Source organism: Lepidochelys kempii, chromosome 1, assembly GCF_965140285.1.
Source record: "Lepidochelys kempii isolate rLepKem1 chromosome 1, rLepKem1.hap1, whole genome shotgun sequence".
NCBI lineage: Eukaryota > Metazoa > Chordata > Testudines > Cheloniidae > Lepidochelys > Lepidochelys kempii.
The window spans coordinates 102,005,488-102,033,392 of NC_136380.1; the positions used below are offsets into that span (position 1 = coordinate 102,005,488).

Consider the following 27,905-nt stretch of genomic DNA (forward strand, 5'->3'; position numbering starts at 1 on the left):
GGGTGGTGAACTTGTGTAATGCTTTCCTACGAGCAGAAGTAGAAGCAAATACCACATATACCATTAAACAAGACCTACCACCGGCAGGTAATTAAAAGGAAATACTAATATGGTTTATGGGAAAGGACAGGTACAAGTCCAGTTTCATCTGGATTCATCAGCTCCTGGGTATCCTGTCAGTACACATCAGAGACGAAATATGGATCTGGACACCATGGAGAGTACAATATATTTCAAATATTTTTCTATCTTTATTGTAGCGCTTCTAAATGCTCTTTGTGCCACATGGCAGATCTTGGAGGACCTACAAGGTTGGAGAGACTCCCCTAACCGCAGTTACGGAGGAAACTCTTGACAGGAGCTTTGGTGAGTTTTTCTCCCCTCAAGGTCTCTTCCAGTGAGTTTTCACAAAGGAGGGGACAATCCGAGCCACAGTTCACAGCCTCTTAGCTTTTCTATTATAAACCTTCATTTTCACAAGGATGAAAATTAAATTCACTGAAATTAGGCAAAATCCTGTTTATCATGGCTATAAAATATGTGGAAGTTACACTGCTTTACTGGCACAGGGCAGGATGACTCGAGGTAGGGAAGTTGCTGGCAGAGTGGAGGTGAAATACACATCTTATGACTGCTTCTACAAGCAGCAGCCTGCACCTCCTCCTTCATGATTCTGACTGCAACATAACAACAGGGGATCATAGGCCTGGCCCTGTTCCCAAGATGGCAGACTATAGTTCCTTGTGCTAGGGTACACCTATAGGTTAGTTTTCCAGGCCTTTCTCCTAAAACTCTATTGAATACTAGGAGAACCCTTTAAAGTAATCTGTACCTTCAAACTCAACATTTTCAGCCCATGCATTGCATGGATCTCTAGATATTTTAGAAAATACAGTAAACATGTGGCAGTTTCAACAAATTAGAATTAGAATTCAAAAATACAACAGCAACAGGAAAATCAGTTCTTGTTTTGTCTTTTACTGGGAGAAGAAATGTTTCAAAAGAAAGTATTTGCTAAACATGTTACCTATTTATAGCTTCATCTGATAATGTTGCAAGATGTGCCACGCAGTTTGAACATAGCAACACAGCCTCACTACTGTGGTGAATGTATTCTCATACATACATATTAATGTTCCCAGATTATGTTTTTATACTTTCAAGTCATTTCATTTTTTTCAGTTAATTTGAGAAAGTAGGTGGAATCAGGACATCTTACACATATACAGGTTGCATTTTTTAACCCAAAGTATCCCAAAGCATTTATAAATCTGTTAGATTGCAAACTCTTTGGGGTAGGCACTAGTTTTTGTTCACACAGTTGGCACTTAGATAATCAATATGACACAAGAATTACCTCACTCAAAGAAATGGCATCATCTCTGCAATGGAACATGGCAACTATTCAAATTGTTCAAAGGTATTGTGCAGGTTAGGAAGAGAACTTTACCAGAAAACTTTGAATTGAAGCTGCTAGGGAGACACTTGATAGTTAGAATAGCCATGAGCTAACAATCCTTCACAAAATGGTGAGAATCCTGGCTTACATCTCATTTGAAAGACTGTACTTTGCAACAATATAACGCTCCCTAGACCATGGTGAAGCAATACTATTTCAGAGTGGAAAGTGCAAACTTCCGAACTGCCATGCTGCAGCCTTACTGTTTTTCTTTAGAAGTCTCCCATCAAGATACTGACTCAGCCCAGCCCTAGGCACAGGGGTAGAAATTAAAATCTTGACTTTAAAAAACAATATTGTAATATTTTCCTATTCCAAAAGAGTTATAGCACTTTCCGTGCCAGTGGTTCTCAACTTATTTATCATTGTGGTCTGCAGGAGCCAGGTGGCAGGGGAGTGGCAGCCTGCACCCTGGCACCTTGAGCCCCGCTGTGCAGGGCCGACCAGCTGCCCACCCTGGACCCCACTGGGCTGGTCAGGAGCCCCAGACCCCCGCCATGTGGCTGCCCTGGACCCCCACTCTGTGGGGCTGGGTGGCAAACGCAGACCCCCAACCCCAAGGGGTGGGCCAGCAGCCCTGGACTCTATTCCCCGCGGGGCTGGACAGCAGCCCCCGACCCCACCATTCAGCCTGGCCTTTAGCATACAGCTGAGCTGGGCCGCAGCTGTGTGCTAATTGGGCCACGGGTTGAGAACTGCTGTTCTATACCAAGAATAGGAAAAACTGTAAATATTTTGTAAAATATATCTATTGTGAATGGTAAATGTTCAAGAATTTAATGGCATCTCCTTAGCTGATAAGATCTGATGAGATCAAAGTTTGATTTGGTATAGTCTGCAGGGCTGATCAGCCATTAAGTTCAGAGTATTCACCAGAGCACACTAGGATTATCAATCCATACTCAGACATGTAAGTCACTGGAGTTGTACCACTTTACATGAGGGCTAAACTTGCTGATTATGAATATCAAAAGGGGGAAAAGCAGCACGTAAGTTTGCTTTCTTGTTCCCTTCTAATAACTGGTTCACCCATGCCATTACAATCCTCTGGACCTTTTTCTGCACTTAAAAACCTATTTGCTTCACTAGAAGTTAGAATTGTGATTAAAAATCAAATCTAACTCAATAAGTAACAAAATGACACCAACACGAAGACATATGACAATTTTACGCATATGGTATATTCTGCACCTCTACACCCTTGAAGTGATTCTACCCAATATACTTTTCAAAAGTAACATTCTCTGCATGTACCAGAATCTAACTAGTCCACACGTGACCGGGGCTAACTGCAGTATTTTAAACTACATCTGCTAAATCTTCTGGTTTGCCTACTTAGGTCTTCATTGTCAAATAATTTCAAGTTACAATGATATTGTGCTAATGTGCTAGTGTCCTATTTATTTGGAATTTTTTTTTATTTTATTGCTATGGACTCACTGGTGGCTTTGCCATAACTGTTGTGGTGTCTCTGAAGCAGATGATGAGTCTCAAGACCTTGTCCACACTTGCAGCAGTGTGTAGGATACAAGTAGCTACATGCTGCACTGAAAGGCAGGCACCATTCACACTCACCGCAATGTGTAACTACACGCAGTAGTGAAAGGCTGCAGCAGGGGGGATGCAGTGAGGAAAGGCTCCGGCAGCTCCTCCCTGCCAGAGTCTTTCCCTGTTGCTGGAAGCTTTCACTACATTGAGGAAAGGCTCCAGCAGCGGGGAGGCAGCGGGACACTGCACTGCTACAAATAGCAGTGTAGACGGCGGAGGCACTGCCTGATCATGCAGAGAGCTAGGTAGGGTATAAACCTATATATCAGGCATGTAGGGCACTCTACTCACCTAACTCATGTCCCACCAACTACACTACTATTTATACCCATACTAAACGGGCACGTAGTATATGTACTCTACACACCATCATAAGTGCAAACCAACCCTAAGAGTCACACACTGCCATCCAGGTTCTCCCTTGTTTTTGAGGAGGAAGTACGCTCTGAAGCAACCTTATATCATCCCCTCACTCCCTTGAAAGCCAGGTCACAATCTGGCCAATATTAGTAAACTAACAGGTCTTAAATCAAAAAAAAAATTTTTTTTTTTGCCTCTGTTTTCACTAACAAGGTCAGCTCTCAGACTGCTGCGCTGGGCATCACAAAATGCGGAAGAGATGGCCAGCCCTCTGTGGAGATAGAGGCGGTTAGGGACTATTTAGAAAAGCTGGACATGCACAAGTCCATGGGGCCGGACGAGTTGCATCCGAGAGTGCTGAAGGAATTGGCGGCTGTGATTGCAGAGCCACTGGCCATTATCTTTGAAAACTCGTGGCGAACCGGGGAAGTCCCGGATGACTGGAAAAAGGCTAATGTAGTGCCAATCTTTAAAAAAGGGAAGAAGGAAGATCCTGGGAACTACAGGCCAGTCAGCCTCACCTCAGTTCCTGGAAAAATCATGGAGCAGGTCCTCAAAGAATCAATCCTGAAGCACTTGCATGAGAGGAAAGTGATCAGGAACAGCCAGCATGGATTCACCAAGGGAAGGTCATGCCTGACTAATCTAATCACCTTTTATGATGAGATTACTGGTTCTGTGGATGAAGGGAAAGCAGTGGATGTATTGTTTCTTGACTTTAGCAAAGCTTTTGACACGGTCTCCCATAGTATTCTTGTCACCAAGTTAAGGAAGTATGGGCTGGATGAATGCACTATAAGGTGGGTAGAAAGCTGGCTAGATTGTCGGGCTCAACGGGTAGTGATCAATGGCTCCATGTCTAGTTGGCAGCCGATATCAAGTGGAGTGCCCCAAGGGTCGGTCCTGGGGCCGGTTTTATTCAATATCTTCATAAATGATCTGGAGGATGGTGTGGATTGCACTCTCAGCAAATTTGCAGATGATACTAAACTGGGAGGAGTGGTAGATACGCTGGAGGGGAGGGATAGGATACAGAAGGACCTAGACCAATTGGAAGATTGGGCCAAAAGGAATCTGATGAGGTTCAATAAGGATAAGTGCAGGGTCCTGCACTTAGGACGGAAGAACCCAATGCACAGCTACAGACTAGGGACCGAATGGCTAGGCAGCAGTTCTGCGGAAAAGGACCTAGGGGTGACAGTGGACGAGAAGCTGGATATGAGTCAGCAGTGTGCCCTTGTTGCCAAGAAGGCCAATGGCATTTTGGGATGTATAAGTAGGGGCATAGCGAGCAGATCGAGGGACGTGATCGTTCCCCTCTATTCGACATTGGTGAGGCCTCATCTGGAGTACTGTGTCCAGTTTTGGGCCCCACACTTCAAGAAGGATGTGGATAAATTGGAGAGAGTCCAGCGAAGGGCAACAAAAATGATTAGGGGACTGGAACACATGAGTTATGAGGAGAGGCTGAGGGAGCTGGGATTGTTTAGCCTGCAGAAGAGAAGAATGAGGGGGGATTTGATAGCTGCTTTCAACTACCTGAAAGGGGGTTCCAAAGAGGATGGCTCTAGGCTGTTCTCAATGGTAGCAGATGACAGAACGAGGAGTAATGGTCTCAAGTTGCAGTGGGGGAGGTTTAGATTGGATATTAGGAAAAACTTTTTCACTAAGAGGGTGGTGAAACACTGGAATGCGTTACCTAGGGAGGTGGTAGAATCTCCTTCCTTAGAGGTTTTTAAGGTCAGGCTTGACAAAGCCCTGGCTGGGATGATTTAACTGGGAATTGGTCCTGCTTTGAGCAGGGGGTTGGACTAGATGACCTTCTGGGGTCCCTTCCAACCCTGATATTCTATGATTCTATGATTCTATGTTTATAACTGCTGCACAATTAAACAATTCAAATTATAATTATCCCAGAGCATATTGCATCACTTTAGAACATTATATATGTAAAACATATTATAGCTCATTTCTACTAACTGTTACAGTGACGCTTTTTTGTTTGTTTTTAAAAAATCATATGGGGGGGGGGAGTAAAGGTCAATTCTCCCTGCATGGTGCATGTGTTGAGACAAGGTCAATCACTGTAAACTGGTCACACAGTGTAACTCTTGTCTGAAAATGGAAATCTTCCATTTAGAAAACAATTACCTCCATCATTCTGTGACTGCAGCTTTCATTATCCAGAGTTACACAGTCTTAATGGAATTCTGTGATAATTAAACTGATAAGACCTAATTTAGCATGCAATGACAAGTTTCTAATAGTCTGACTTCCTGATCTGCCCACTGGCGAAGAGTTTCCTGCTCTATGTTCTGGCTGAAATTAACAATGTCTTTTTTCAGTGGAGTTAAAATCTCCATATGGGCTTCACCCTGTTCATACATTTTTGTATTTAATCCTCTTCCCCTCTTCAGACAGCATGTCTGATGTTCATTGCTTAAAACAAGCTGCTCAGCAAAGAGTTATTATATAACTCTGGCTTCAGTTCTTCTCTAACAGCCACACTGGTGCGGGTGCGGGTTGTTTTTGTTTAGGGCAGCTCTTTTTGTTTATTTTCTCCATCAATTCTCATTAGGGTTGATGGTCTTAATGTGTGCTGATTTCTCTTTGACCATGGCATTCCGAGTGAGTATGTGGTTCTCCTGATTGCTGTGTTTAGCCTTTAGAAGTTATCTGAATACTTGGTTAGCACTCCGCAATCTCAGGAAGCAGAATTGTCATTGTTGATTACAGACCTGGACCCCCAACTCAGGCTTCTTACAGGGATTCCATGCAGACTGTACAAAAATCCATTTGCTGACTTTGACTTTAGAGAGTGCAATCCATCTGAACATCACTTGTGGAGACCTTGCTGTGCTATAGCTAAGGTTTCAAAAACAGGTGACAACAAAACAGAAAGGCTTCCACAGTGGAAGAGAAGCCGAGCTCCAGAGGGTGAAGGGTTCGCTGAGGTCCCAATCTCTTCCCAAATCTCAACACTTAGAGCCAAAGTTTGGCTTTCAGTTACAGCCCACGGTGAGTGAGGGAACTGACAAGCCACATCAACTCTCAGAGCAGTGCCTGCCCTAAGTCAGTGGTTCTTAAACTAGGATTGCCACTTGTTCAGGGAAAGCCCCTGGCAAACCGGGCTGGTTTGTTTACCTGACGCGTCCGCAGGTTCGGCCAACCGCGGCTCCCACTGGCTGCAGTTCGTCGCTCCAAGCCAATGGGGGCTGCAGGAAGGGCGGCCAGCATATCCCTCAGCCCGCGTCACTTCCTGCCACTTTCACGCCCCATTGGCCTGGAGCGGTGAACCGTGGCCAGTGGGAGCTGCGATCAGCCGAACCTGCAGACACAGCAGGTAAACAAACAAGCCTGGCCCACCACGGGCTTTCCCTGAACAAGCAACAGCGCTAGTTTGAGAACCACTGCCCTAGGTAATGTACTGAAAGCTCCGGGAGAATACATCAAGCAGTAGGTGCGACTACATCATTTTACAGGATTCAGGGTCATACCAGCTAAGCCAGGGCTTCCCATCTGCCCATGGAATTTCTAGCCATGCTGGTGGTTCTGAGTCTCCCAGTTCTTGTGTGCTGGGTGATCAGGGTTGTGCCTCATTGTTGCACTGGGGCATAAAGGACATGGGGGTGAAACAGATTCTTATGTCCTCTCCCCCTACCCCTGCATCATGCCCACACAGGGATGCACATAAACTACCCTTTTGGGCTTGTCACTGGGAAATTACATTATGTTAGAACATCAGGGTTGTGGTAGCTAAATATGATGTTACACCATGTAGACAGGGATGGTCACATTTAATATAATGTTACCTGCCCACCAGATTAACCAGAGATTATGTTAAATACTACAGTACCCTGCAGTGCTTGTGATAAGTTGTGTTTGGCATCATGTTAGTTACCATGAATAAGTTCCCTCTCAGCTGCACAGCTGCGGAGCAGCCTATTAAGTGCCGCGTAGGCACTCAGGCTGCGACAGGAAGAGATGCCTCTCCCCTAGCCCCGGACCTGCCGCAGCCAGGGGAGAGGCACCTCTCCCCCAGCCCCAACCCAGCCCTGGCCCTGCTGCGGCCAGGGGAGAGGTGCCTCTCCTGACCCAGCCCAGGTGCTGCTGTGGGGAGAGAGAGCTGAGGGGAGTCCTCTCTCCCCACTGTAGCCCTTGGGAAGCCTGCATCCCAAACCCTCATTCCCCAGCCCCACCCCAAAGCCTGTATCCCCAGCCAGAGTCCTCGCCCCCTTGCACTCCAACCCTCTGCCCCAGCCCTGAGCCCCCTCCTACACTCCAAACCCATCAGCCCCACCCCCGCCACATGAATTTTGTTATGTGCACCTATATGGAGGTGATGTCGTTTTTAGTGTGGATGAGCCTTTAAAGAACACATTCCTGTACTGCAAACACCATAGTAAGCAAAGGGATTTAAAAAACCCAAAACTTTTATCTTGAACTCACAGGTGAAAATGATCCTAAATGGCTCTCAAACCCAGGCTACACTGGGCTTCATTAAGAGGCAATATTATAGTGGAATGTTGTGTGCCAGTAAGTGAGCATGTCTGAGTTGATGTCACTTACCTGCAGAGAATCTGGGAAAAAGGTGTAACACGTGTAAGAAGATGTGAGTTGCATCTTCTTCCGGCCTTGTTAGGGACCTTTTCTTTTTCTCTCTTCTAGCCCTGCAGCTTGTAAGATACACCATTTTAGACCCTCTTCTACCCAGATTTAGTGGGCCAAATTCTCAGGGGATGTAAGTTGCACATTGGTAAGTGGTGTGAATCACCGTTCATGTAACATACACTTGTGGGCACTGAAGAATTAAGGTACACCAATTTAGACTCTCTTCTCAATCTGGCCCACAGTATGCAAATACCATTCCTATAATCTGGGTGGAGATTTTCTAGAGTGGTGGTGGATTTATCTGTCTGAACTTTATTAAAGTAGTTCCACCTTATTTTCATTCCAAGCTTGCTTTTTCTTTAATTGACTCTCTGCTATATTTGAAAGCTTGCTAACCCACCTTTAAGGATGTACATGCTGAACTGCCAGTAATAAGGAGACTGATTCCCCACAGCACTTCTCCTTGTGTAGTCATTCACACTTATGCAAAGAGTGCAGGGTGGGTGCACAATTCTACCTAATCAGAATAGCAATAGGAAAATGTATCTTACCTTGCTGAAAATTTCCTTTCTTCTAGTGGCAAACTCTCCAGGTCCCTTACAGTGGGTCTTCTTTTGCAGCCTGCTGAGAGGCACAACTAGACCTATCAGTCAGGGAAGGATGGGAGTTGCCAGCCCTTAGAAGACCCCATCAGTATGAAACAGCCCCTGCTCATACATTAAATTCTTGAAGTATTAACTAACAAGTTATTGAGCATAGTAAAATTTGGAAATATGAATATTTCCTACTGCTGAGCAGATATTAATTCCACTTTAAAACATGGTGGTGAAATATATATTCATATGTTGAGAGGCAAAGGTCATCCCATGGCAGGGCTGTCTTTACCCATACGCAAAGTACACAGCTCCGTAGGGCACCAGGAACTTTGGGGCAAATTTCTTGGTGCCCTACGCAGCTGCGTGCTGCTCCAGCCCCTGCTCCACCCCTTCCCCAAAGCCCCGGCCCCTGCTCTTCCCCCACCCTGCCTCTTTCCACCCCAGCCCTGCCCCCACACCCCTGAGGACTGCAGCAGGGATCGGGCGTGCACTCACCAGCAGCGGGAAGTACAGTGACCTGGCCCCAGCCGCACCACCAATGAGTGCTGGGGGGTGTTCCCTCTGCCCCCCAAACTCCAGGCTGGGAGCGAGGGGAGCAGAGCGGAGCGGGCTGGGGCCGGGTCACTCCACTTCCTGCCGCCCTTTGAGTGCGGGATTGGGCTGGACCCTGCACTCACCAGGCAGCAGGAAGTGGAGCGACTCGGCCTGAACCCGCTCTACTCCGCCGGACTGTGCTGGGGGGTGGTTTCCCCTCTGCCCCCCAAGCCTGCTCCTGCACCCCCCCCCACCCCCACAGAGGCCTGGGGCCAGCCCACCCATCCACCCACCCCCTGCGAAGGCCCTGGGGCCCCACACACACACCCAGCGGAGGGGGGGGCTGCATATGGCACCAGAATGGCTAGGGACAACCCTGTCCTGGAATGAGGAAAGTTTTGTCCCAGGTGGGACAGGATCTGCAGACCTTCCCACTAAACAAAAGGAAGTTGTTGGCAAAGTACAAAATTTTTTCCTATTCTTCTGCTCAGGAAAGGTCTGCAGATCCATTACGGTGGGATGTCCAATAGCAGTATGTAGTACGGAGGGGATAATATAGTTAACTATATACAATGTAGTAAGTAGACTTATCTGGCTACCGTGGTACAAAAGCATGCAGAAATTTCAGCCAAACATCACATCTGAGGAAGCTTGCACATCCAGCTTGTAAAACTTGGCAAATATGTGTACTGATGAGCAGACGGTTGGTTTACATATCTCTTCATAAGATGCATCTGATCTTTAAGCCCAGCAGATAGTCATTACTCTGAGAAAATGTGCGTGGACATTTGGGGGAGCTGGGATGGCTTCTGGCCTTTTAAGTTTCTGCTATGCACTACTGTATCCACCTTGATATAGATGTCTGAGAAGATTTCTTACATTTTGCTGGTATAAAACAAAAAGTAGCAGTTTTTCTGAAAGATTTGGTGCATTTGATGTAGATCTTCAACATCAAAATATTTTGGTAGGATGTTTTGGAAGGAGATCAAAAGATGGAAGGACTATATCCCTTGCGCTCTGTGGAGTACTGAATTTACCCTGGGAGTAAAGGCTGCGTTGATTCTTAAAATCACTTTCTCCTGGTGGAAGATACAATATTATTGTTCTACTGATAAGAGTCTTTGTTCTTCAAATCTTCTGGTGGAAGCGGTAACAATTAGAAAAAACACTTTTAAGGAGAGGAAATATAAGGATACCTGTGACAGAGGTACAAATGGATGTTTATTTAAGCCATCAAACACTAAATTTAGGCCCCAATGGGGAATCCTCCTAACTGGGGTAGGATTGACAAGAGAGGCTGCTCAAAAATCTTCCAATGTCTTGAGGTCTTGAGGGAAGTAATCTTGTGCTTTCCTGTTGTCTGTAACATGCTTGAGATCATGGCCACTTGAAATTTTAGTGTTTGAGGGGAAAGACCTTTCCACAGGAATTCCAGGATGTATTTCACTTTTCTACCCACAATTTTCATAACAAGATCTTAAAGCTGGACCAAATCCTTGAATATGCTTTATTTGTTGAACCTTTTTGCAAGCTAAGAGCTTGCCAATTAGAACCTATGAATATCCCTTTTGTTTTAGAAGGGCCTTTAACATACCAAACAGCCAGATTTGTCCTCCCTGAGTCTGAGTAGCAGATCAGTCTGTGACAGAATGCACACTTGTATTCACACGCTACACACTACAGTAATAATCTATGCACAACATATGGATAGTAAGGTATGATCTGAGAACTAACAACTGTTATGAGTATAAGCTGAAATCAATACTGAAGTGTGTTTACCAGACAAGTCTGGGAAGTGAGTAAATCTGTTTCTCAAAGACAAAAGACAAATTGACAACCCGAGCCAGGTGTCATCAAAGTTGGTGAGCCATCACCTATCAAGTTGCCATTCTTTGGCATGAAAGGGTTGGGGAAGGCGGGAAGGCAAGGGACAAGGCAAATCTACAGTTCAGCAAAGAGATGTAAAAAGATACAGCATGGACTTCTTTCACCACTGGACTCCATGTTGCCTTCTTTACTGTTTGTATAAAATTTGCTTTGAGGAATAACCTTCAGGAAAATGCATCTCAAAAGGGGACTGCACCAAAAAAGTGAGGGGCAAACACAACCCAAATTATCTCTCTCAGTTCATCTCTCTCTTTCACCTAAGAGTACAAAAGAAAACAGCTGTTGGACCTTGGGAGAAGATCCTGGGCTGAGAGTTTGCCCAGCAATGTTATTACTTGTACGCATTTTGTAGTTAAATAAGCTTGTTTTATTCTTTAATCAAAACTAATCCAATGCTGTGAACTGTGTGGGAAACTCCATTTGAGATGGCAAGCATCTTGATTCCCTTAGAGGGGCAACAGACCTAACATATATCAGGACTGTCCAGGAGAAGGCTGGACAGTGCTAAACACATGTTTTTTGGGGGAAAGATCTGGGATGAGAAGTGTATTGGAGTCACCCTGCAAGTAATAACCACGGTTGGAGAAATCCAGAGTGTGACTGGTGTATGCTTCAGATTGCTGAGGTCAGAGCTGCTGAACCAGGTGGTAGATATACACAGAGACTTAGGGCAGGCTGTGATGTGAGCTACCCAAGTTGGAAGCTACAACAGCAAAACATTGGGAGGCACCCAAGGTTGCATGGCAGGGATGACATAGCCCCTCATTGGTCTGGATTGCACCCCAGAGCGTCACACAGTCCTTGCAATAGAAGATCCCTTTGGTGTGGGAGGAAAAATGGACGGCAGACTGCCAACAAAATCAAGTCTGAAAACCAGGGTTTCCTTAGCCAATGTGGGGCCACCAGAATTACCTCAGGTTTCAGAGTAGCAGCTGTGTTAGTCTGTATCCTCAAAAAGAAAAGGAGTACTTGTGGCACCTTAGAGACTAACAAATTTATTTGAGCATAAGCTTTTGTAAGCTACAGCTCACTTCATTGGATGTATGCAGTGAATTTCCCTGGGGAGAACTGTAAATGGTGGAAAGGCACACAGCAGTCCTTCCAGACATGGATGACAGTGTGCATCTGTGAATCCATAGCAGGTTAGATTTTCATAGCTTGGCTGTGGATCTGGTGGTTCTCTGTTGATATAAGCAACTGCAACTATGGTGGACATCACTAGAACATCATGATTGTTCAACTCCGTGGCTACGGTTATTAGGGCATACCTGATTGCTCTGAGCTCAAGCCAGTTGATACTGTGTTGAAGCTCCTTGTACATACACAACCCTTATTTGGTTTTGTTCCCTGAATGAGCTCCCCCATCCTTTGCAACTGGCATCATTTGCCACTACAATTCTCTCCAGTTCTAAAATCTTGTGGCCTTCATAGTATCTGCTCACTTCCAGCCACAAAGATAGAGAATTCAATAGTGCTTTGTGCAACAAGACTGAAGTATATAGGACTAACAGGTCTTGAGGATCCAGAGAAATCAGGAACAGCTGGAGAGGACATATGTGGGATCCTGCACATGACAGGATGTCGGTGCATGATACCATCATACCAAGTAACAACATCAGAGCCCTGATACATGAACTACAGAACTTCCTGTTGCCTTTTTAAATGTTTGTCATAGTACACGCCTCAATAACATGGAATACCATGAGCACATCACGCCACATCTTCTTTCTACATTGGCTTCCCATAAAATATCAAGTCAAATTCAAGGTCTCAGTCCTTATCTTCAAAGTCAACAATTCTGCTCTTCAGGCACAATGAAACTTTATACAATAAAGGTAAAACCGGTCTGTGCAGAAATAGATTTCTCAGAGGCCAGTCCAAGACTGTGGAATGAACTCCCCCAGGAACTACAGACTAGCACAAACTTTACGACCTTTTTCTCCAAGTGCACGGAGCATTTCTTCAGCCTTGCCTTCCCTAACAAATGTACAACATAGTGTACATTAAAAAAAACCTCAAAACAAAACCCTACCAAACCAAAATACTCTATTGCACACACAATTCTCCTCCCCTCCCTGCCATCCCGAGGAAAGGATGAAAGAGAGAAAGAACCATATATCAGATGTTAGTCTTGTCACTTAATGCACTACTAGAAGGTGCTCAGATACCAAGGTGATGAGGGTGGTATAAAACCATAGATTATAGACTAGTTCAGTAACCAATAAAAAGCTGTAATTATAAGTGAAATCAAGAATGGACAAAAATTAAGCTTTCTGGGAAGTTGTTTATTTCATTTGAGATCCAAACATTGAGCTGGTGAAACTAATATCTAATATCCTAGAATACCAGGGGAATTTATGTTCCACTGAATGTTCTTACCAGCATTAAAGTTTTCTTTGACTGTCAGTTCAAGACATCTGTATTAATCTATTCACATTAGTTTCACCTGATTGCCTGGTTTAATGCAGGATTCAATTACTTTGGGTTTAACACAGCAATAAATTAAAATTCTGTGGGGAAGGAGTTGCTTGCGTTTATCTAAGTTTTCAAAAACTTGAAAAAATTTCCATATGCTATTTGCTGGCACAACTAAATGAATTCCACTCTCCATATTTCTGCTGAGCTGTATGCATATAGCCCAGTGGTACTCTGACTGAGGTTCGCAAGTCATAAGTGGCTCTTTAAAGTGTCTCCTGCACTTTTTTGCAGCACTTGATATTAAAACACTGTGTGATTTAATTATTAACCAATCTAAGCTATTAATCAATTGTAGATGATAAAATAATAATACTTGGTTAGTCATTTTGCTGTGAGAATAATATAAATAAACTAAAAATATTTCCTCTGTCATACTGTTTAAATATGACTATATAGCACTATAGTAAATGAAGCAATGAATTCACATTACTGTGGCTCTTTTGGATAATGCTGATCACTAATTTGGCTCCTGAACCACTGAGGTCTGAGTATCACTTATGTAGCCCAATATTTTCAAAAACAGGAGCCTAAATTAGGCTTCTAATTCCATATTTAGGCAACTACATAAATAACCTGATTGTCAAAGCAGCACCAATTGACTTTAATGGGAGCTCTGAGTGCCCTGCATTTTTAAAGTCAGGACACTTATTTAGGTCCCTATATTAGGAGCTTAGCTTTAGCTTCCTATTTTTGAAAATCTTGCCCCTGTGGTTTAAATGTACTTCGTATTACGCATCCAGCACAAAAACAGTAATTGTCCTCTTTTGGGACAGCAAGACCATAATTATGGTCAACATTTAGGCCCTGATCCTGCATTTGGATCTGTGCAGGCAGACCCATGTACCTCATGGAGCCCCACTGGTTTTTAATTGCAGAAATAGGGCCGTATATGCTATATTTAAACCACTGTTGTCTCTAATCTGTGTACAATGCCAAGGTACTTTAGTAATGCAGTCTAACAGACATTTTAGAAGACTGTAAGCCATAATATTTCTCACACATACAAAATTATAAATGTAACAGAAATAATAAAAAATGCTTCCAAGGGTTGAAACCAGCAAGTCACAAAGAAAGATACTCCCTCACAGACTCTCCTTTTTCGATCAGTTTAGTCCTTCCACAAAGCCAAGGGGCCAAATTCTTCTTTGAGTTACCCCTGTGCAACCTCATCATCTTGCAAGGGTGTAATGTACACGGTCAAATCTATTGTAGTGGATTTGTACTTGTGTAGCTGAGGGGAATAATTTGGCTCAAAAGCTGCTCATGTAATTCAGGGAACCAAAATGAAAGGAAAAATTAAGATTTTTGTCACACTGCCATATTTCAGTGTACAGCCCACACAGCCCTTCTATCTAGGAGGAATTTTCAGCCCTTCTATAATAATACGAAGCATGAAGAACACGTAAAAGACTACCTCCTGAAGTCCCTCGCAACAGAGCTGGCAGTCTATCTGGAAAAATAACTGTTTGGCTAATTCTGAAACTCTTGCTGGTAATGTTTCTAGTGTAAAAAGGAGAGTAATAGGAATGGAATATATTATAAACTTTGAATGTGGAAATGTTTGAAAAGGGAAAAATCATTAATGTATTTTATATTGAATGTTTTAGTTTATTGTACTGTGTTTTACCACACACTGAAAGAAAGACATCCAAGAATATTTGTCACATAAGAACAATTTCAAAAATCCAAGAAAGGTGAGACTATAAAGTTTGTCATTGCAGAAGCTACATACTTTTCCATCATTTTTTATTACTGTTGCTGCTCATATATAGCAATCCTTCCTATGTGCTCCAACTTGAAAATTCTGTGACCCGGTCTTGCTTCACCTCTGGGTTTCAGGAATTTTATGTAAATCTTTGTGCAAGCGACTGGAAATTTGATCAGCTCTGCCAGCTGAGAAATTATTATCAGTGTGGTTAATAAACTCCTACAGTACCAAGCACTTTGCTGAAGACACCAAACTAAAGACAATCTTGTCTGAAGAGCTTACAATCTAAAAGACAGAGAAGATGTCCCGCAGTGGGGAACTCTAAGGAGAAAGAGTTTGCTTGGAATTTTTTGTAATTATTTGGTTAATAAATTAATAATGTATTTTACTTTCTGTGGGCTTTGTGGAGTTTTCGGAATGCATTGGAAAGATGAGGAGGTGGTAACTTGGCTGGCTAGAATCTGGAAAGCATTCTATTTGTAAGGGACTGTAGAAAAAAAGCCTGGAGACACGCCTGGGAAAAGAGAGGAATGGGACACTGAAGTTGGCCTCACTAGTGTAGTGGAGGAAGAAGGAATGCAGTGAGTACCATCTAAACTACTGCTTGGAACCCTTTGAGAATCAATATAAGGAAGCACTATCTAAATCTTAGAGATCCTGGCTGGTAAGAAGGCATCCACACCAATTGTTCAAGCAAAGACTGCTGCCATAAAACTCCAAATCCTTCCCTTTGATGCATGAGGTAGATTTCAGTAAAAGATATGCAAGGACACAATTTGTTATTACCCTTTTGCAAATAATGTCCTGCTTATATACAGAAATTGAATAGAATCTCATCAGGGACACATAACTGAATGTAACAACGGAGATGGAACAGATTTTGATCCCCTCAGAGTTCCATGACAGGGCTAAAATTATGTCAGCTGCCAAAACAGCATACCAGAAAGGAAAAAATCTCTCTTAGGAGAAAGGCAAGATTTTGCCTTTTCAAAGCAAAGCCTGTACATAGGCAGTCTGAAACTTCTGGAGAGTCAGTAGCAAGGAAGGAATAGCTGGAACTAACGGGATTACGGACAGTAAAGAAGAATATTTTGCCAAAAAACTGCCACCAAAGCCTGTAAGTGGCAGCTATGTTTCAGGTCTGTTTTTGTAAAATAAAGGGATACAACAAATTAAGTATAATTAAGAGATAATGTCAATGGAGTAGAAAACTGTCACAGGACAATGCAGAGATAAAGACAAGCAATTTAAGGAAGATAAATGTTTAGGCGAAGCTGATATATTTACTTTTGGAGCAGGAGATATTAATCCTGTGACAGTGTTATATCTGAATCACTTCCTTTCTCTTATCTCTGGTGTACGCTAAAGCCTCAAAGTCTCAGGATTTTCTGATCAGAAAAAAAAAAGTCCTCTTGCACTCCCACCACAGTGTACACTCCTGAATCATATGCACAACAGGTTATCATGAAGCCAAAAGCTGTTAGACAAATAACTATCTACAGACCTGGATTCATAAATCTTAGGATCAGAAGAGACCATTATGATACAGTACACCCTCACTACAACACCCTTCATAATAACAAACCTTTGGATATAATGAACCCGGTCCCTGGATTCCTACCTCGAACCCTGGGGCTGCACCGGGGACTGAGAGCTCCTCCACCCTGGAAAAAATGGAGAAAGTACTATTGCATGCACTTTTGCAAATGAAGGAAGGACTTGAGGTTCAGGTACCAGACTGTGACACAGGAGATTTGGGTTCTGTTTCTTGCTTTGCCATAGTCTCTGACATTTTTTGTGTCTTAGCTTTGCTTAGCCAAATTTAATTGCAGATAAAAATATCTCCTAACCAGTGTTATGGCCAAGAATTGTTTTTCATGTATTGGTGACAAACACTGGTCCAGACAACAAGTAAGAATTGGAACTATAGACATCTGAGATCCACTCCCTCCTCACTAGAAGTAGGGTGAGACACTTGAGCTTTCTGTATCTCCATTTCCCAATGTGTAAAATGGGAATGATAATAGTGTAATGATCTCACTGGCTCATTACTGGGCAAAGGATGGGTTACAAGGTTTATTAGTTAATGTTTGTACTAGGCTTTGAAGATACACTGGTTGCCACTGAAAACTCTCCATTTGCCAACCATTTACCACTGTGATAGCAAAGTTTGGCCTATACTCCGAATAGGAAATAACTGTTGGTACATATTGATTTTTTAAAAGTTGGTGTCAAATTTAATTATTATTTAATGGGCCATTGGCCTTGGAGAACAGCATTTGCAGAACTACATGATGATACTGGGTAGATTTAGGTCACTTGTTTTTCACTTCATAGAGAAGATCTTTCATGGGGAAAAAACCCTACATAAATACCATAGGATATTTGTCAGTTTTTGAGGTTGATGAGTATATGTGTCCATAAGAATATATCTCACTCTGTCATGTCAAACTTTGACTGTTGACATTCAGCTTGCTTGATTTGGATAGAGGAGGGATTTGAAGGCTTAGGGGGAAAGAGTGGGTGTTGTAAAAGATGAAAGTTGCTGCAGCAGAAAGATATTTAAAGGATAACCAGACCAATTTGTTTTCATGGGTGCTGATTGTGGTTGCCTCTGTGTGTCTTTTTGCATTCTGTTTCTCTTTTCTTTTCCTTTTGAGTGTATTTGTAGCTGTGCTTTTTATTTTAAGTGGTGAAAATTAATGTGGCAAATGCACATCTGTAGATTAATTACAGGAATGTGTCCACACAGCATATGTGATGATTACTAGCCAGATGTTATTAATATCTGAATGTAAAAAGGGCATGTGCTGTGGAAAAAGTCCACATAGCATCAGATAATCGGTGCTCTCTCTAATGCTGTACTGTGCCTCCAGCAGTCGCCAGTAGCTTTGGAGGAAAGCAAATTACAAAACAAACCCAATACTGCAACAAAACACCCACTTAAAAATGCATCTTGTTAACTGTGCAGTGATGTGTATAAATGAATCATGATTACTTACATATAAAACTACATAGACTAAATTTAAATGCACGTTCAGACAAGTAATTATGTGGAAAATATAGTTGAATGGTTATAACCTCCAACCTGCCCATTTATTTCTATGCTCCCATTTAGTTTCACAGTAGTCTTTGTGTTCTTTAGTGATGACTGTTAAAAATGTTAAAGTACATGCATATGCAATTGCATACTTAATTAAACAGGTAATAACTGGGGTTTACCCATGTACCAGGACATTTTTCTGAACATTTAGTCCACTGTGTTTGCACAGTTCATGAAACTATCATAATATTTGTTACACCCTACTGAGCTAATAAGACCAAAGAATGAACTGAGGAGTAAAAATAAGACAGTAAAAGTAAGAAATAAGTGACATAGGCCACATCTGAATGCACCTGACACTTTCCGTGAGGTCATTTCTGAAGGATGATTTAATATAGGAAAAGTCAACCTTTCTAATATAGGAACCCAAACCAAAACAAGCGTAGAGTGAGAAACAGAAGGGAACGATTGTACTATTGAGGCATAGTGAGGAGCTGTGCTATCCACATTCATGAACCCACCCTTTCATTCACATCCTTTCACTTGCTCCCACTGACCCCTTCATGGATAGTGTTTGAAAAAATTACCAGACACACTAATAGATAAAGGACTCATCTAAGATGAATGGGCACTCTGTTCAGGAGCAACACCCATTTAGGAAGTTAATCTCTCTGCCTAACTGCTGGGAAAGGGGGTGGTGCCTGGATTTCTACTAAGCATTTGTCCTTGACCCTGCTGTTAATGGAAGTTGTTAAATCTGAAGCTGCTCGCCAACAAAGAGTGAAGGTTATTTATTCTCTCTGCTGTTGCTGCTGCTATTCCCTCCCACTCCAGAATCTCCTGGCTGCTAAGACCATTATGGATCTGGGGTTCTTCGCTAGTCTATTCCTATTCCTATTGCTCTGCTGCATGGCTCATACTTTTCCCTGACCTGGCTCTTGACAGTTTCACTCTGTTCCACAGATTTCTCCAACAATAGGAGTGAAACTGACCAGTTTTGTCAATTTCATTATTTTTCCAAACTGGGGAAGCTTTGAAGGGTAGCAGAGACACTTGAGGAGCCTAGAGATTTAGAAAGATAACACCATACACTTGGTTCACATTATCTTCCCAATTATGTTATCAGCAATACAGGATATTATTATTATTTATATTGCAGTGGTGCCTTGGAGCCCGTGGACTGGGACCCCATTCTGTTAGATACTGTAGAAACACACACTAAGACGGTTCCTTCTCCAAACAGCTTTTTTTCTTCTTTAGAAAGAAAGTTTAAACTCTGTACTGTACTTGGACAGCACTTGCACAGTAAGGCTTCTTCTTGCCCCAGGCAAGACAAATGCATTTCTCAAGCCCTTCAAGATGGTGCAGAGGACAATGCTGACCAGAATACAAGAGCACAGCAGAAAACAGCAGAGAAGAGTTCTAGGATCAGTATGTATTGTACTTCATTTAAAAACCGAACAAAACTGGAAAACAGAGTTACATGCTTTTTAGAATAAAATCCCTTGGTAAATACCAAATCTTAGTTTATATACAGATCCAGTCTTGCTCCCATTCATGTCAAATCTATGTACTTCAATGGAAGCAGGATAAGGCCCAAAAGTAAAGAACCTTCTACCATGCACAACTATATTGTATGCGTCTCACAATATCCCCTTTCTGCGCCAAATTCATCCCTGGTGCAAGCTGGCAAATCTCTATTAACTTCAGTAGTGTTGCATCCACTTATGACAGCACAGAATGTGATCCTTGCTCTGTGGCAAACTTGCTAGATATCTCGCTTTTCTTTTCTTTTTTTTTAAATTTGAAATTGAAATGATCAGAATCAAATGCGCAAAACTTGTACCGATTTACCGTAAATGAAGTAGCACTAATTATATGGTAGCTGCTAGATTGCTATGTTCATGTTTGTTATAATGACACATCTCAGGAATGAACAGGACAAACTCTATAATAATACCTTCAGGTAAAACATCATTGCTTTTATAAAATAAAATAATATTGTTACACAAAAAAAGTTTACCAAATAATTTAGTTACCTGTAGACATATAAGGTGCATCATCAATTGGAGCGTTATAAAATATTGCTAAGCTATTGCCATTTATTGCCCTATTACCAACATTCCTGATTAGGGGAAGCTTATTAAAATTGTACCAAAATAGTTCTGAACATTACCTGATATCCTCAGATTCTCTTAGACATCCTTCTATAAGATGGCTATTGTAGAGAGACAAATGTGAACATAAGAATATAAAAATGGCCATCCTGGATCAGACCAATGGTTCGTCTAGTCCAGTATCTTGTCTTTTGACAGTGGCTGATGCCAGATGCCTCAAACAGAATGAACAGAACAGGGCAAATGCTGAGTGATCCATCCCGTCATCTACTCCCAGCTTCTGACACAGGCTTAGGGACATCCAGAGCATGGGGTGAGTCCCTGACCACCTTGGCTAGAAGCCATTGTTGGACCTATCTCCATGAACTTATCTCGTTCTTTTTTGAACCCAGCTATATTTTTGGCTTCACAACATCCCCTGGCAATGAGTTTCACAGGTTGACTGTGTTTTGTGTGAAGAAACACTTCCTTTCATTTGTTTTAAACCTGTGGCCTATTAACCAGAATGACATCTCGGTCTCGTATTCTGTGAAGGGGTAAATAACACTTCCCTGTTATTCACTTTCTCCACACCATTGATGATTTTACGGATGTCTATCGTATCTCCCCTAGTCATCTCTTTTCCAAGCTGTACAGACCCAGTGTTTTTAATCTCTCCTCACATGGAAGCTGTTTCATACTCTAATAATTGTTGTTGTCCTTCTCGTTACTTTTTCCAATTCTAATATATCCTTTTTTAATTGGGGCAACCAAGATTTCCTGCAGTATTCAAAGTGTGGGTATATCATTAATATATTTATTGGCGTTATGGTATTTTCTGTCTTATTATCTATCTCTTTTAGCGTATTACATCTGTGCTACAGAATCTGCCTGGTTTCCAATTCATTTTTGGATGTTGGTTCCAACTTACACAGTTCAGGTCCTCATTGTCTTAAAGATTCTTTTTCTCTCCTGCCTTATGCCAACAGTTGAGCTCCTTGGAGATGCTTGGATGTCTCTATTACAGCAGTCCTGACGGGGTATTTTTTCTGAAAGCTCCTAAAATCTTGAGCTCATTCTCCGCTACATTCTGAAATAGCCTAAACTTTGCTGACTTTCAGGTCATTCTGCAACACATATTTATTTACTAAGACATTTGCCTAAAAGAGATTTGTAAGGTTTCAGGGAAGATTACTGAAGTCCTTAATTGACACTGTATCAATCTGCTCTGTAACAAATACTAATGCACTAATGTGAGTAATTTTATGGAAGTGAACACTTTTATTGAGTTAAGTGGGACTACTCAAATGCATAAGAATCAGAATCAGGGCCTTAGAGATGGTTGGAATTTTTATTTTGTAATTCAAGTATATTTTTTAAAAGTCTCAAATAAAAACTAGGCTATTTTTAAAGTTTTATTAACTACAGGAATAGCTCTTGCAATGTAGCGCTCTTACTTTTTTTTCTTCACATTTATTGACAGATTATAATAAACTGAACAATATCTTATGTTTCAGTATATTTTTGCAGCACATAACCCAATATAATCAATCCTAGGGAATTCACAGCTATATATTACCTCCCATACTTTCCTGGCTTTTGTCAATTAGCTATTAGGAGCTGAAAGGGTTTCTTGGTTTGCCATAATGAGGATTACCCAGGATCCCTAATTGGTATATTAATAAGATGTAGTTGAGTTTGAAACAAATGATACTAGTCTTATTTATCTGGAAATATGGGGATTGTGACAGGGTGGACTAGGTCCAGAGGCCCCCTGCTGGAGGCCTCACGGGCCTGCCTCAACCCACCCCAGAAAAGAGGAGAGGGAAGTCCTCCATGCAACCTAGAGCGGCTGCAGAGAAACACCCAATCAGAAGGGCTGTTGGACTGGCCAATCAGGGGCTCGAAGACTCATATAAAAGGAAACAGCAGAGGCAGAGCAGTCAGTTGCTGCCTAGAGCTCGAAGAGGGGGAATTCGGTGTCTGGCTGGCTGGAACAGCAGCAGGACTATGGACAGATCAGTGTGGGCAGGCTGAGCCCAGGGGACTGAGCCCAGAACATAGCCAGACCAGGCAAGGGTACTGTGATGCGCCCTGCTGGTCTGCCTGAAGACTGAGCCCAGGGAGGACTGCCAAAAAAAATCAACTGAGGGTACCAAGATAGGCCCCTGTTGGGCTGTTAAAGAACACAGTGCCTCCAGGGAGGAAGTCTTGGTGCTACGGCCCCATTCCTGGGCCATGAGAAAGAATTAGAGACTGTATACCCTGGAAAGAGGAACAGTGTGTGTGACTTGGCCAGAGGGCTGAGTCACTAAAGACCTGCCAAACAACCACTGGCTGGGGAGGGGTCATGAAAGGCAGGTGCCACCCCATTGTAAGAACTGAAGGAAAAGCAGCCTCACAACCGACCAGAAAGGGGGCACCTGTGAGAGGTGGATGCCATCCTCGTTCAAAGACTGAGTGAATACAGACACATATCAGTCAGACAGGGGGTGCTTATGAGAGGAGGGTGCCACAGGAACAAACGTTTTTGACTCCTCTCTTGGAGTTGGGGATGAAGGTAGCAGTTGCAGTATTATATGTTGCAAGTACTGTTGAGGGGTTTGCAATGCATATACTCTTACAAGTGCTTCCTCTTAAGCCTTATTGGGGTACAGTAAGGTGAAAGGAATTGTTCTATATGAGAGCATCCTTCATTTGACCTTCCTCACACATAGTGAGAGATTTTACACATTAAGTAAAAAGAAAGGGAGTAATAGTGGCACCTTAGAGACTAACCGATTTATTTGAGCATAAGCTTTCGTGAGCTACAGCTCACTTCTGTAGCTCACGAAAGCTTATGCTCAAATAAATTGGTTAGTCTCTAACGTGCCACTAGTCCTCCTTTTCTTTTTGCGAATACAGACTAACACGGCTGCTACTCTGAAACCTACACATTAAGTAGTATTTCACACCATGCATACCCCCATTTAAATCAGTGGGATTTCTCATGAAGTAAGGTACTACTGAATGTGAATAAGTGTGCAGAATCTGGACTATATAATAGGGTAAGGGTATAAAGTTGGAGGGAACTGGGGGGGAGAAATCTAACGAACAGAATCACAGGTGACACCAGTCCTCTAATCCAACCTGTGTTCTTAGAGGAGCCTTTTTGAGCCTTCACAGAGTCAGAAGTTATAAACCCAGAAAAGGACATTATTTTGTCTCCTGTACAACATATGACTTCCCTGAATTAATTCCTATTTGAATTAGAGTATATCTTTTAGAAAAACATCCAATCTTGATTTAAAAATTGGCAATGATGGAAAACCAACCTCAACCCTTGTAAATTATTCTAATGACAAACTACCCTCACTGTTAAAAATGTGCATCGTATTTCCAGTCTGAATCTGTCTCGCTTCAGATGGGAGCTCAAGCTGAGCTAGTTATCCACTGGTACCCCAAGTCTCTTGCAAAGTCACAGCTTCCCAGTATACAGTCCCCATCCTGTAAGTATGGCCTAGATTATTTTTCCTAGATGTATAATTTTGCATTTGACCAAATTAAAATGCATCTTGTTAGCTTGAGCCCAACTTTACCAAGCAATCCAGATCATTCTGTATCAGTGACCTGTCTTCATTATTTAGCACTTTCCCAATCTTTGGGTACTCTGCAAACTATAACAGTGATTATTTTCTATGGTCTTCCCAGTCATTGATAAAAATGTTACATAGCATAGGGCCTTCTATTAATGATTCAGGAATTGTATTTATTATTTTATTTATGATTATTTATTATTTTAGTACCATCACTATGAAAGTCAAGGGGACCCAGAGTTTAAACAACTCCTGGTTACCAGTATATAGATATTTTCCAAACATTTCAGCCCAAATGGTTAAAAATTGGCAAAATTATACACAACTGAAGACAGGTTCTTATAATGGGTAACTTTAGCCATAGAGGTGGGTAACCTTAGCTACAGGAGTCGCTATCTGTGCCATATAATATGTAAGATGTTTGGTCAGAGATGGTCTTTGAAGCTGCAATGCCTAAATCTGGGGAACCTAAGAAATGTCGTACTAGCTTTTCCATAACCCATGAACCATCTGAGTTGGGACTGCAATTTAATCCAGCCTAATTTCTACTGCATGAGCTAGCAGTGCTCCTTAAATTATGCAAATGTAAATTATTTTAATATGTCCATCACTGCTGTATTTGGGCACCATCTAAAACCACACTACAGAAAAATACTGCACCAAAAATTTAGTCTGAAAGATAAACAGATTATGAAACCACTAAATAATCTAAAATTTATCACAAATAATAAAAACCCCATGTTAATCATTGTATTTACATATTGTAATAATGAATGGTTGCCCCTCCATAAAAAAAGACATTGTTATACAATTATTTAAACCTTGGGGTGCCAGACTCTACACAAATAGATTATGACTTGACCACTTAAAAGAAAATCAATATCGTTGTTTGTGCAGTAGTCATATAGGAGAATACTGTTTTCACTTAGTATCTTCACTGCACAGACATGAACTATTTTGTATCTGTTCTACTTATTTTAGAAACATTTTTAAATGGATACTGAAATGGATTTTACCAGTAAGACAGACCTATCTCATTAAAGCCACTGTAGCCCAGCTCTTGCCTGCTTAGTCCCAGATCTTCAAGGTCCATGCACTTAAATCCTGCTGGACACTGGTAACCTTCTTCTAGCTCTCTGGAACAGTGGGTATCTGGGATAGCTAAATTATTCCAGGTTACATTTCTGTGAAAAATACAACATCAAACTGTTAGATGTACTCAGTTTTCATATGCTTAACTTGTATATTTACTGAGTTTAACATTCATTATTAATGCAGGTTATTTTGCAATGAAAAGTCAATATTTTAAATCCTGTAAAATTATTTTATTTAAAACAATTTATTTTAGTGAATTCAGTGCTCATGGGAAAGGTCAGGCTAACGCACCTGGAAGCTGAAGTTCCCTTCCATCAGCAGCAGTAGTAACAAGTGCAGTCACATAGTACTATCTAGAGGCCCCATCCGAGATGAGAACCCCATTGTGCAAGATGCTGTCCAAACACATATGGCAATAAAAATCATAAATAATATTAATAGTAAGAAACACTCCATGACCCACAATATGGGGGGGAAGGGGGAGAGAAGGAAGTATTATTATCCTCATTTTGCACATAGGGAACTGAGACACAAAACCTGAGATTTTTCTAAGGAGGGAGTTAGAAAACCATCTCCCATTGGAATTCAATAGAAGTTGGGCACCCATCTCTCATAGGCTTTTTTTTGAAATTCCAGCCAGAGACACTAACTGACTTGCCCAAGAACACACAGGAAATCCGTGGCAGTACTGGGAACTGAACCTAGATCTCCCAAGTGTCAGTCCAGTGCCTTAACACCCATCAGTTTCAATAATATATTTTATCAACAGATCAGGTCAATCTTTGTAATCTCTGACATATCTATTACAGCCAAACATCCATTAATACATTTTATGGAATTGAAATGTCTGCTTTGTTTGTTTATAATGATCTGATGAGCTAGCTATCTATAAGCATAAAATCTCAAGAACAGATAGAAAATTAGCAATGGTTAATAAAATTCATACGCATTTCGGACTGCAGTCTGTGTCAAAAGGGATGTAAATATATAACAGTTGCCAGTTAAACTGCTATGTAAAATCAGCCTATTGCGAGAGAGATGGTGGATTATATCATTTACTCTTTTATAGGCTAAGCTTGGTTCTTGTGTGTTTGACTTTGCTTATCTTCTCACAAGACTCCAAAATATTTGAAAAGTTTTGTATGTTTATCATCAAAACTTGTTCCTGAGTGTGATCCAAAGAAGAAATGCTCCTAACATAAGTTTTAGTCTGCCCTTTAGCATATTACTCCTTATGATTCTTCTAAAAGTCCTCCTCTTTTAATCTAATTCCCAGAGGCATTTTGATGACTACTTGGGGTGAAGAGAGGCTTTAATTACTTTATTTTTCTTGCTTTCATGCACTGCATGCATTATTAAAAAATTAATCTATAATTCGTCAAGGTGAAACTGAAGCTTCCTGCACAATTGTCTTTAGGCAAGGAAACAACTGTAGTTTGAACCAGTTGGCCTCCATCTTTGCATGGTACAGAAAGAGGTGCATACACACAGGTATCTCTGCTCCAGTTTTTAAATATACTCTGCAAATCTAGTTCTGGGCACAGATGTCTATACAGGCATATGTATGTTCATGTCACCATGTTTAAATACATGATCAGCAAAGATTTAAACATGAACAAGGTATGTAAATTCATTTATACTAGAATATTTTAATGCACAATACAAGTACTTTGAGATTGTGGTATCTCTGCACAGAAGACATTCTGCTATAGGATTATCATGGTAACATTTTATGAATATTCTTAGCAGTGAAAATTAATTCATTGGCACAAGCATATTCAGAGCTCATGCCACTAAGAACTAATGAATTTTACATTATGCTTTGCACTAGGAAATCCCAATTCCCAGAGTCAAGAGATTCCCTGTGTTAGGGAATATTATTAAGTGTACTGCTTGCTCAGTCATTACAGTGCAAGACACTAATTTTCAAATGTTTCATTTAAACCTAGGTCACTTTCATATTGTATCTACTCTCCAAATTACAGTAAATGGTCTTCAATCCTATACAGCTGCCTTTCCTGAAAATGTCAAAATCATTTTTGGACAGTAAGGAAGCCGAACTCTGTCTGGTACATTGGGTCCTTCAGCCAAGACAACATCACTGAGGCGCTTATATATACTGAGGTTGCGTTTGTGTTCAGGGCAAGTATAGTATATCAAGATAGAGCTATATGTGACAAGAACATTGCGCAGAATTTAACTGCAAAATGGTTTAAATTATGTTACTCCCTAAGGTGCCAATAGTCTAGAAATGCTCAATATTTACTAAGGTCCTCGTTCAGCAAGGTGCAGCAGCAGGTGCCTAACTTTAAGCACTTGAATAGTCCCATTATGCAATGTGCTTAAGTAACTTGCTGATGTTCAATAAAAGACTTCATTTTTATAGCTCTACAAATAACTCAGCATTTTACATTTCTGCATGGTTTTCAAAGCCTCTGGGGCAAATGCTTCATCTTTTAAGCTGATCAGCTGTGGAAAACCCTGAACAAAGCAGAACTAACCCAGCACAGGGGCATTGGACACAGGGCTAGGGTAACCATGTGTATCCACCAGCTAAACTCCTTTGTGGTTGGGGACGGCTACTGCAGCCCAAGACTGTGGGAAAGCCAGTGTGCTGGCACCTTTTGGCCCAGAGAAGAGGATTCTTCCCATCTTCTCTTCCCCATATACACAAACACCAACAAGGCAACATGGAAGAATATGTCTTGACATGGCACGGCCAATCCACTGCCCCTTTTTTCATGCCTACTGTGGCCAAGTAACATTTTTAAACAGCTAGAGTGGTGAGGACAGAGACAGCCAGACATTTTCTGAGCACAGCTCTTTTGTTAGGACTGTGCTATAAGGAAAGTATTTGACCTTGGCATTTAACAAGTTAGAAAATACCTCAGGTGATTTGACTCTTCATTCCTTTG

At 41.7% G+C, this 27,905-nt stretch overlaps 1 protein-coding gene across 11 annotated transcripts in view; it reads right to left on the bottom strand.

Annotated features, from left to right (window-relative positions):
* NALCN (sodium leak channel, non-selective) overlaps window positions 1-27,905 on the bottom strand; it is a 345,527-nt gene that overhangs the window by 236,781 nt on the left and 80,841 nt on the right. For all 11 annotated transcript variants that reach the window (XM_078853491.1, XM_078853490.1, XM_078853489.1 and 8 more), the window contains one exon: window positions 24,925-25,079. In XM_078853491.1, the coding sequence (XP_078709617.1) occupies window positions 24,925-25,079 (155 nt within the window). The remainder of the gene's footprint in view (window positions 1-24,924; window positions 25,080-27,905) is intronic.